Here is an 11,286-nt window from a genome sequence, read left to right as displayed (position 1 = left end):
TTTGGGTGTCGGTTGAGTCCACTCCAACCGAATGATTAATCCTTTTTCATGGCTGAACCAAATTTGATCTTTAAAGATAGAACAATATCATTGATGAGTCTCACATTTCATGATGAAAAGAAATCGTGGAATTAAAATTTCACTATTCAACAAGATGTTATTTCAACAATATGGCAAATTCGCAAAAAAAAAAAATAAAATGTGCAGAAAGGAAGAATGATACAGATATTGTATTTGCACAAGTTACAGAAAATTCAAGAGTTCAATTCATGAAGGAACAGTATTCGAAAATTTGAAAAAGCCCCTTTGAGTTGCTTTTCTTGTTTTACTATATCTATGGTTGAAAATCCTAATCAAAACTGTTTCAATTTAATTGTCCGTGAATAGAAAAACTTAATCATATTGGGCTAGTGTAATGAGGTGCTGTTGCATGCGGATTTGGAACAGAAACCAGCCAAAATCGGAGGAGAGGGGAAGATTGTGGAGATAGACGAAGCAGTCTGGAGAAGAAGGAAATACCATAAAGGAAAAAAGAAGAAATTGATTTGGATTATTGGAGGAGTCGTAAGGTTGGAAGGTGGAGGAGATGGCGACAGATTTATGATGATTGTTCCTGACAGAACCAAAGAAACACTGATTCCAATAATTCTGGATCACCTTAAATTCGGAACAAAGATATATTCTGACAAATGGAAAGCTTTCCAATGTTTGAGTACGTTTGGTTATTTACATGAAACAGTCTGCCACAAGCGGAAATTCTTCAATAAAGAGAATAAGGCTTGCACAAACACAATTGAAGGGTTATGGAAGCATTTATGGTCATCCTTTCCTCAGTCAGGAATGAGAATTAAAAATCTCGCCGATCAGATTACATTGTTTTTGGTTAAAAGTTCATTGAAGCTTCAGTTTAAAGATATGATGAAAGATTTGATTCATTATGAACTTGATGAATTGATTGAAGATGAAAATGAAATAATAGAAGAAATGGATGAAGAGGAAATCCCAGATGCAGGTGACACTCTTCCTGAAATCGAAAATGATGATGATTTTGATCCACTTGGATCAGGAGACGAAGAAAGTTCGACTGAATGCAGCCCTTCAGTATAATTTTTCCAATATAATCGACAGTTTTATTTATTTTGAAATTTTAATAAATATATGTCCCAATCCAATTTTTTATTTTCTTTGAAAAATATTTGTTTCAACATAGAATCATTTCCTCACTCTGATATTTTGTATGAATAGATATTACACTATGATAAATACTTTTATCATAAAATAAAGTCAATTCTGATGTACCGGTATTGTATCCATTTGCCACATTGACAAATTGAAAAAGAAAATAAGAAAAGAAAAAGAGAGAAAGAGATTCATATTGAGCTTTTCTATGATTGTAAACTGAATCAAATAAAAATTATTTAAATTATTTTGTAAAAAATTAAAACCAAACAAAACCAAACAAAACCAAACAAAATCAAACCAAACCAAACAAAACAAAACAAAACAAAATTAAACTAAGCAAAATAAAATAAAATAAAATTATATAATATAATATAATATGACATAACATAACATAACATAAAATAAAAAGAGAAGAAGAAGAAATGAAATGAAACGCTTAAATTGCTGAGATAAAATGAGGAGGAAAAAAAAAATAATTGATAAAGAATAGATAGGCTATCAAACTGATATTTGCTTGAAGAATATCCGAGTGTTTGCAGAAAGATAGAAAGTCACTTCAAAAGAAAGAATAATCATGCATTTCGATAGGCTGTGGAATTGCCTTTATTGAGAAACATGTTAATCAGCTGATTCATTGAAAGCATCGAAAACGACACATCCAACACAAATAAGCAAACACTCATGCGGATTTATCAGTCTCCATCCATTTTGGTAGATCGGTCTGAACAAAGAATTCCCAGAGTTTAGCCATTGTCCATCCACTCTTATTGCAAAGCATTTTGTCGTGTCTCATCCATGTAGGAGGATCTGTTTTAACTTGCTTGATCCAGTGCATGGCCATTGTTCTTCCATTCTTGTCAGAAAGGGTGATGCTGTGTCTCATCCATTCTGGCGGTTCTGATTTCAACCAAAAAATCCATAGCATGGCCATGGTTTGCCCGTTATTATCTGAAAGCTTAATGTCATGCCTTATTTTTTCAGGTGGTTCTTCCTTTTTCTCAACGATCCATCGCATTGCTTCTGTTCTTCCATTTTTATCATCAAGCGTTTTGTCATGTGTCATCCATTCTGATGGTTCACTCTTGACACTATTTTCCCAACAATCTACCATTGTCCAGCCATCCTTTTGACTTAGTTTTATATCATGTCTCACCCATTCTGGTAGTGAACTCTTGACATTACTTTTCCAATGATCCGCCATCGTCCTCCCATTCGTATCCTTCAACGAATAACCATGCCTCATCCATTCTGGTGGTTCAGTCTTCGCATATGCAATCCATTTCATGGCCATTGGTTTTCCGTTTTTATCTGCAAGCTCATTGTAGTGTCTCATCCATTCTGGTGGGTTTGTCTTGACATATTCAATCCAAACCATAGCCATTGTTCTTCCTTTGCTATCAGCAAGTGTTTTCTCATGTCTCATCCACTCTGGTGGTTCTGAATTGACATATCGAATCCAGTGCATGGCCATTGTGCACCCATTCTTATTGGTAAGTGTAATTTCGTGCCTCATCCAGACTGGCGGTTCTGTTTGAACAAACTGAATCCACAACATAGCCATCGTTGATTTGAAATTGTTACGAAGCGTAATATCGTGTCTCATCCATTCTGGTGGATCTGTTTTCGTATTCTCTATCCACATCATAGCCACTGTTTTCCCCCAATTATTCTTTTGCGAAATATCATGTCTCATCCATTCTGGAGGTTCTGTTTGAACAAACTGAATCCACCACATAGGCATTGTATATCCGTCATCATCTGCAAATGCGCTTTCGTGTCTCATCCATGCAGGTGGTTCCGTTTTAACATCACGAATCCACAGCATTGCCATTGTTTCTTTTTTATTATTTGCAAGTGAAACGCCATGTCTCATCCACTCTGGCGGTTCCGCATGGGTAAATATAATCCACAACATGGCCATTGTGAATCCGTCTTTATTGCCAAGTGTGATGTCATGTCTCATCCATTCTGGTGGTTCTGTCTTCGCAACAGCAATCCAATACATCGTCATCGTCCATCCGTCTTTATTGCCAAGTGTGATGTCATGTCTCATCCACAGCGGTGGTTCTGCTTTCTTATCGATGATCCAGTTCATCGCCTTTGTTCTTCCATCTTCATCACCAAGTGCATTATCATAAGTCATCCACTTTGGGGGCTCTGCTTCAATAAATATTTTCCACAGCATGAGCATCGTCCACCCATTTGTGTCGCAAACGGTTTTATCGTGCCTCATCCACAGTGGTGGCTCTGATTTAACATATCTTATCCAGTGCATGGCCATCGTCCATCTGTCTTTATCTTTAAGTGTTTCTTTATGTCTCATCCATTCTGGTGGCTCTGTTTGCACAAAGCAAATCCACACCATGGCCATCGTCCATCCCATAGCATCACACAGAGCGGTGTCATGTCTCATCCACTCCGGCGGCTCTTTTTTCACGCTCCCAATCCAGAACATTGCCATCGTCCATTTATTTTTATTCCCAAGCGTTATTCCATGCCTCATCCACAATGGTGGCTCTGCTTTAACTTCTTGAATCCAGAGCATTGCCATTGTTGATCCATCTTTATCTCCAAGTGTTATATCGTGCATCATATGTGCTGGAGGATCTGTTCTGTTTTTTATGATCCAATTCATTGCCTCGGTCCTTCCTTCCTTATCTTTGGTTGTTGGATCGCATTTCGTTTTTTCAAATCCTTCTTTTTGTATTTCTCTTTGAAAACTCATTATCTCTATATCCCTGCAGTTCTGATCCGTCAGGCGGATTCAAAAACAGCGTTTGCAGTCGATTCGTAAAAATCCGGAAGATCAGATTCGCTAATATGGCTTTCGGATCAGATCGATCAAAATTCAACCTTCATTCGTTTGATGATTATCTTTTTATTTCGTTTTGCTGTTTTTTGTGAACAGCATTTTGGCAATAGAATATATTTGCTGGAATCCATCGGCTGAAATGAGGAAATACGTTGTTTATGAGAAAAATAAAAGTTTTGAAAAACAGCGAACAAGATTTGTTTGATAACCAAATGCTCCTTTGTCATATTTCCCACAAAAATACCGGGAACTGTTATTACTCTGTTCAATGCAAACATGCTTAATAATTCAAGAAAATTGTATTTCAAAATTTGTTTTTGGATGTATTTTTTTCAGTTTCTGCACTAGATAATTTGAATTGCACTCATGTTCATGCAAATAGAATATTTTTTGGAGAAGACGGAATTACACCTACGGGCATGCAATCTTAATTGTTTTTTTTTCGGAAAGTGCCTTTTCATACGACCTGGGGCATACTTTTTTATTTTGTTTGCATCAAAATGACAAAAGTAGAACGGAGCAAATAGAATTTGTAAACTCCGATTCTTCTTTTTCTTTTTCTTTTCTTTTCTTTTCTTTCTTTTCTTTTTTTGTTTTTGGCAAGCATTTTATCCATCAGTGACCTCACCATCGTGCATGACTCGACATTTGCAAATAATCGAGCCTCAAGGCTATTTGAGATTACAGGACCAAGGGAAATATCAATAAGGAGATTGAATATATCTTTTGGGAGCGAACAATCAACAGAAACAGCATTTTTGATAGAACTGATTTATGTTCAGAATGGCATGTTTCAGATGGAAAATGTGAACTGGGCAAAAACTTTATCCACTGTTTCGTTGTTTTCGCTTTCTTCGACAAATGATATTTTCTTGATACTTTCATTCTGTGCCTTTGATGAAATTGAAAGAACAACGAGCGGAGCAGCTGTGATATCGTTTTCGAATGACAAAGCAAACATTGATCTGAATTCTTGCACCTTTGAAGGATGTGGAAGCACAATATCAGTTGATGGAGGATCAATGATGCTGTGTGCAGGGAATGAGAATGAAGTGAAAGTGAAAAGCGGATCTTTTGATGGGTGCTATTGCTCTGCATCGTACAGACTAGGGGGAGGAATCCTTCTTCGATTATTGAATGAAAATCCAGATTTCTTGATTTCTTCTTCCTTTGGCACAAACACGGCCAAATGGGGAAGAGACATCTTCGTCTTATCGCCCAATCTGGAAGAAACTGCAACTTCAAGAAAAATTGCATGTGTAACCTCATCATCAGATTCTGTTGACAAAGTGCGAGGATATGACAATGGAAATACGAGTGTGGCCATCCCACTGTGTATTTATCTCCTTCCCAATCCAACAGCAATATATGTGAGCAATTCCGAGGCATCTGACCATTCTCACTGTGGGATTATCCAGTTTCCTTGTTTGACCTTGAAGCATTCTCTCATAAGACAAACAGGAGAAAAGAAAATTATTGTGAGTGGAATGATTTCGATGAGTGATGAATTGGATTTTGCTGGACAGAAACATGAAATCCAAGGAAATGATGATGAAAGTGGCTGGACAGTCTCCGATTCAACTTCATCATTAAACCCAGCGATGATAACAAGTTTTGAAACAGAATTATCGATACTTATCTTCTCTCTTCCTCCGTCTCATTCACATTCAACTTTCATTTCTTCTTCTTCATCGATACTGACGATATCTCACTGTTCTCTTTCTCTTCAAGATCCATCATTAGAATTGTCATTTCTGATTTTATCTGTTGAATCTGGAACCTTGGTTATTGATTCATTTTCGGTTTCTTCAATCATATTGAGCGGAAATCCATTGATCTCATTGTCTGGAAGTGGAACAAATATCGAGTTGATGAACACTCTGTGGTTGAACATGACGAACAGCAATTTCACAGAAATAGAAAGAGCAGCCGGAAGTGGAAGCTGTGTGAGCATTGACAACAGCCATGATGAAAATTCAAATGTAGAAATTAATATTGAAGAATGTGAATTTGATGGATGCTCTGTTTTTGCTGATGGAAGCAGAGGAGGGGCTATCAATGCTCAATTGAAAGGGAATACTCAATTGAATGTTATTTCATGCACATTCACAGGATGCACAGCACCAGCAGAAGAACGGAAAATTGGGTTTGGGGGAGGGATTGCACTGAAAGTGATTGATGACGATTCTTCATTTGTGATATCATCCCCCACTTTCGATAAAGACAAGCCAAATGTTGCGAAATATGGAAATGATGTGTTTGTTGAATCATCGAATTTGACGAAGAGCATCACAAACATTTCTCTTCCATTTGTGCTCGAACACCTGGCAGATATTTCATTGAATTCCCTGAGAGGCTTTGATGGAAATGATACAACGAATGTCATTCCGCTGATTTATTTCTGGCTCTCACTCGTCTCAGAGATTTTTATTGGCAGCGAAGGAAGATATATGGGTGCCTGTGGATTCTCAGATTATCCTTGCTTGTCAATTGACTATTCGTTAATGAGATTGTCAGAATGAAATAAAAAGAATATGATCATCATTGTAAAAGGATATCTTCGGAAAAGTGTTGATGTTAGCGGATTTTCAATAAGCTCAAATAATTCAGAAATGTGTTCATTTGAATGTGTTTCATCGCTTGAAGGAACAGAAGGAATGGTAATGAAGATTCAGAGTATCACGCAGTTCGAACTGATTCGCTTTGCGATTCCATCATCTTTCACAATTGGAGTCAATTATTTAATGCATGTTGGATCAAGCGAAGGATTATTGACTGTGAAAGACTGCTCATTCACCAAGAAAGGAGATGACAGAGAAGAAGTGATACATTATGGGCTTATCAAGGCAGAAGGAGGTTCAGTTGTGTTGGACTTTGTGACAATACAATTGTTGAGCTTTTCACAGGATGTTATTTCTGTGTTGCCAACAACAACATTGAACATCAAAAACCTGACGATGAAGAATGTTGAGCTGGATGGGGCAAGCGGATTGAACATAGCAAAGAGTTCAAGGAGAGAAAAAAATGAAATTGAACAAGATGTTGTAATTGAGTGGAGTTCATTCGAAGAAGTAACCCAGAACACAACCAATGATATTCCCATCATTCGGAATGATAATGATGAGCCTTTGAAAATGGTGATACGAAACACAACGATGAAGAAGTGTGGTGGAACGAGGTGCGGAAAGGGAGGAGGGATGTTTTGTGTGTTGAATGAGGGAGGAAACTTTGATTGCTCATTTTGCACGATTTCTGAGTGCTTTTGCTCGAGCACAGGAAGAGGCGGATGGCTGTTTCTGGAATGCACCACGGTGGTTGAGCAGCCACTGAATTTTGTGCTGTTGAATATCACATTCAGAGACAACTCTGCATTGAGAGGGAGAGATGTGTATGTTCGATGCCGCTCAATTGATGCACAAATAGTTGAAGAGCAATTCCTGCTGGATTTCAGAACACCGTTTGTGAAGGAGCTGGCGATGTGGGGCTGCACAACAGACTCGTTTGTGGATGAAGAAGATCTTCTGCTAAGGATTGTGATATATCAGAGCGAGGCGATATTTGTGTCTTCAGTTGCAGACAATCACACAGACAGCAAGCAATGTGGAGAGTTTAACACGCCATGCCAATCAATGAGTGAGGGAGTGACACATATTATTCCTTCATTTTATTCACAGCTCCTGATCTCAGAGGAATCAATTATCAAAAGAGAATGTGATGCTCGTGATTTAACCATCAGCTCATTGCAATCTCCTTCAGGAGCTTTGGCGCATCTGAACTCAACAATTAATTTCAATGAGGGCAGTCTTCTCACAACCTTAGAGAAAGTTCGGATTGAGAGATTGAAATTCAACTTTGGTCAGTCGTTTTCTTATTCTGGAAGTTCTATCATTCATGAAGCAAGTGGGGAACTTTCTTTATCATTTGTTGATTTCTCTTCAGTTGGAGAGTCAGAAAATATTGAAGCAATAATTCTCAATTCAACTTTGTTAAGCGTCGAAAATGGTATTCTTCACATTGACAACTGCTCACTATCTCTCCTTTCATTCAAGAAGCCTTCATTTGTGTTCAATGGGGAAGAGATATCGTTGACAAATATGAAACTGGAACAGATTGAATCAATAGCAAATGTTTTTGAGCTTGGACAATGTGGAAGTGTTGTGTTTGATAGAGCATGTGCAAATGGAGTGAAGCTGTCAGAAGGCTGTATCCTTGAGATTAGCAGTTCGACCTCAGGAACAATTTTTATTGGAAGCACCTCATTCAAGAACTGCTCGAGGAATTCGGAAGGAACTTCTGTTCTCTCTGCTTCTTCATCTTCTGCTGAAATCGTTCTTTTAAATTGTTCTTGTGAAAGCTGCAATTCTCTGTCAAGCAAAGGAAGCATTATGGAGATGAACAATGCAAAGGATGTTTCGATGCAAATGTGTGAATTTGAAGGAATGGTTGCCAAAGAAAGCGAAGCCGAGAATGATAACGCATTTGAAGAAATTTGTGAATGGAATGGATCACTCGTCCATTCCGAAAACTCCGATTTACAGATGGTTGAAATAAAAATAGAGAATTCATCGAAAGGAGGAATATCGATAAAAGGAGGAAAGACTGTAATCGAGATGGGAATGCTGGCAAATAACAATCCTTTCATTGAAAAATATCCTTCTCTTCGGAGGAATATTATTTGTTCAGATTCTGCTTCACTGACAATTTCGAGCTTGAAAGGAGGAGACAGGGTGATGCCCAATTTTTCGCTTTGGATTTTGAATGATGGATGCAGTTTAGGAGGGATAGCAGAAGAAAGAGCATCTCCATTCTTCATTCCAGTGTTGGAGAGTGTTGAAACAAGGGAGAAAGGAGAAGAAATGGAGGTTATATTCAAAGGGAAGCTGCTGCCTTGCAATTTGTCGTTCAGGCTTGTGTATAAAACAGGGGATGTGGAGTTTGTTGAAACATTTGAATTTGAGGAAAACAGTTTTGTGTTAGAAACAGAAGTGATAGGCACGATTCCTTCAGACAAGATAACAACCGTTGGGGATGAGACGGAGGTGTCAGTGGTGATTTCGTTTGGAAAGCAATTGTCATCAACTTCATGTCAGATTCAAAAAACAAAACAGAACCAAAGACAGCGAATGATAAATTGGCTGAAGGAGAAAAAATGGGGAAATCATGGGTCTTGACAATTGCAGTTATATTTGTTGTTTCATTTTTAATTGTTCTTATTGTTTCTGTTATTCTTGCACTCAGATGGAGAAAGGCAAAGAATGAAGCGAAGGATCTGAGAGAGATTGTGAATGATACTGTGAGGAAGGATCCAAAGCTGATTGAAATGACAACAATGGAGCCATCACCAGAGGAGCAGTGGAGAAGAGCAGAAAGGGAGGCAGAGAAGAAGAATGAAGAAAGGATCAAGAAGAGGGTGTATAAGAAAAGCTTGGGACATTCGGAGTCATCAGAGCATTTGCTGAGTGAGAGTGGCTCCACTGAATATATTCTTGGAAAAGACTCAGACAAGATCCCTGAATGGGCATTGGAAAATGTGGATGAAAAAGAAGAAGAGGAGGAAACGAGAAAGAGAACTCCTTCACCTTCCATTTCATCCACTTCAACAACTGATTCAGATTCAACATTTGTTCGATCAGAGAGTCTGTGTCCAACCACCTCATCGATGTCGAATCTGGTGGATGTGATGGCCTGTTCGTCTCCTCATGAGAAATTGATTGTGGATTTGAGGGATTCATTGTTCATGCTGCTTCATGGAAGAAATGAGAAAAAGGAGATGGCAATTGGGAGTTTGCAAGAAAGATAACAAACAGCTGCACAGGTTTTGTTCTGGGTAGCGAATGGAGCACTTCACTCGTTTGAAGATGAGGAAGATGATCTTCAATCACTTGCCAATCTGAGTCCTCATATTGTGCTGTTCTCGGAACACATGGTCATTTGCATTGTGATGCATTCTGATTTATTGTCAGATGATGATTCAGACTCTTCTTCAATCTCTTCGTCAACAGTTGTAGCATCAGCAAGCGATGATGACGATGATGATTGTGACTCTCTTCCTTCATCAGCGTTTGAGGATGAGGACAACTTCAGAAAAGAATGCCTGATGTGGAAGGCGCCAGAATTGCTGATGAACAAGAAGATGAGAGCAACAAAGAAGTCAGTGGCATTTTCGATTGGGATGATGCTGTGGGAGTGCTTGAAGGTAGAGATTCCGTTTGGGGAGTATGCGGCAGAGGTGGCGGGACAGAAGATGGCGAATCACGAAAGACCAGACATATGTGGCGTGAAGGAATCGCAATTCTTTGAGATTATTCGGGCTTGCCTGTCAGCTCAGCCAGAAGACAGACTGGAATTGACAGAGCTGAAGCGAGAGTTCATCCAGCGCTTTCCTCGAGAAGCAGTGATGGTGACAATATCAGATGCAATTGATCAGGAAGAAACAACAGAAATGAGTGATGAAAGGGCAAGTGTTGATGGTTTGACAGTGGCAGGAAGTGAAATCACTGAAGAATCACTAAAAAGCAGATGATTGATTTTTGTGAGGAAACTGTATTTTTTTGATGATATTGCCGCATTTATTTCGGCTTTATTTGGAAAGTTGCACATTTGCAGAAATGTTTTTGTTCCATTTTATTCTTCTTTCTTTCTTTTTCTTTTTTCTTTTTTGAGCCTTTGATTTTTGTTTTTGTTCGTTGTTTGAATTTTCTAAAGTTTAACCTGTTTATACCAAAAATTTTTGTTGACTGATGAAGCTTGCTCTTTGATATTTGTGTATGTATTGTTTGAAAAATTATTCAATGGCTTTTTAAATCTAAATGGCGTTGAATGTTATCATTTTATCTCTAATTTACAATATTTGTTGATAGATTTTTTGGTTGAACATACTTGCAGATAATATCACAAAAGTTAATTTTTGAGATGCTTCAATTTGTGTTGTTGATGTCATTTGCTTCAATTCTTCTTCATTTGTTTTTATTTATTAACAAAAAGGCAATTTCTTGATTTGTAGTTTCAACAACATTTGCACAAACAACAAATTCACTTTTCTTTTGAAACTCAAAACATGTCAATTTTGAATCCTTCTTTTCCTCAACCATATTTCTGCACAACCAATGAACAAAAGTATTTTCAAAGCACAGGTCTTTCATTTTCTCGTTTTATGAACTATGTTGTTCAGTGTGAATGGACTTGAAGACAAAAATCGAACAATTATGCTTTGCGGTTTTCAATTGTCTTTCAGTAACATTTGAAAAAAAAAAATTTTTTTTTCTTTCTTTCTTTTTAACTGATACTGAAGC

General features: G+C 37.8%; 4 protein-coding genes across 4 annotated transcripts; 3 read left to right on the top strand and 1 right to left on the bottom strand.

Annotated features, from left to right (window-relative positions):
* Positions 1-336: 336 nt before the first annotated feature.
* Positions 337-1,107, top strand: MONOS_6294 (putative transposase-like protein; the record flags this gene model as incomplete). Its single annotated transcript, XM_067876516.1, has 2 exons — positions 337-339; positions 412-1,107. The coding sequence occupies 2 exons, from the start codon at positions 337-339 to the stop codon at positions 1,105-1,107; spliced, it is 699 nt and encodes a 232-aa protein (XP_067727036.1).
* Positions 1,108-1,354: 247 nt separating this feature from the next.
* On the bottom strand, positions 1,355-4,000 carry MONOS_6293 (uncharacterized protein). Its single transcript, XM_067876515.1, has one exon. It carries the CDS (start codon positions 3,905-3,907, stop codon positions 1,862-1,864), a length of 2,046 nt encoding a protein of 681 aa, XP_067727035.1. The 5' UTR covers positions 3,908-4,000; the 3' UTR covers positions 1,355-1,861.
* Positions 4,001-4,791: 791 nt separating this feature from the next.
* On the top strand, positions 4,792-6,516 carry MONOS_6292 (uncharacterized protein; the record flags this gene model as incomplete). Its single annotated transcript, XM_067876514.1, has 1 exon — positions 4,792-6,516. One exon carries the CDS (start codon positions 4,792-4,794, stop codon positions 6,514-6,516), a length of 1,725 nt encoding a protein of 574 aa, XP_067727034.1.
* A 90-nt stretch (positions 6,517-6,606) lies between these two features.
* On the top strand, positions 6,607-10,904 carry MONOS_6291 (uncharacterized protein; the record flags this gene model as incomplete). The annotated part of the gene is made up of 3 exons (XM_067876513.1): positions 6,607-9,050; positions 9,233-9,777; positions 9,958-10,904. 3 exons carry the CDS (start codon positions 6,607-6,609, stop codon positions 10,515-10,517), a joined length of 3,549 nt encoding a protein of 1,182 aa, XP_067727033.1. The 3' UTR covers positions 10,518-10,904.
* Positions 10,905-11,286: the final 382 nt, after the last annotated feature.

Source organism: Monocercomonoides exilis, assembly GCF_001643675.1.
Source record: "Monocercomonoides exilis strain PA203 chromosome Unknown scaffold24-1337568, whole genome shotgun sequence".
Classification (NCBI taxonomy): domain Eukaryota; phylum Preaxostyla; order Oxymonadida; family Polymastigidae; genus Monocercomonoides; species Monocercomonoides exilis.
Note: the sequence above shows the minus strand (reverse complement) of the source record. Positions and strands in the feature narration are given on the sequence as shown.

Bases quoted from the DNA above. Each gene is read 5' to 3' on its own strand.
- MONOS_6293 (XM_067876515.1), bottom strand. From the start codon at position 3,907: ATGAGTTTTCAAAGAGAAATACAAAAAGAAGGATTTGAAAAAACGAAA.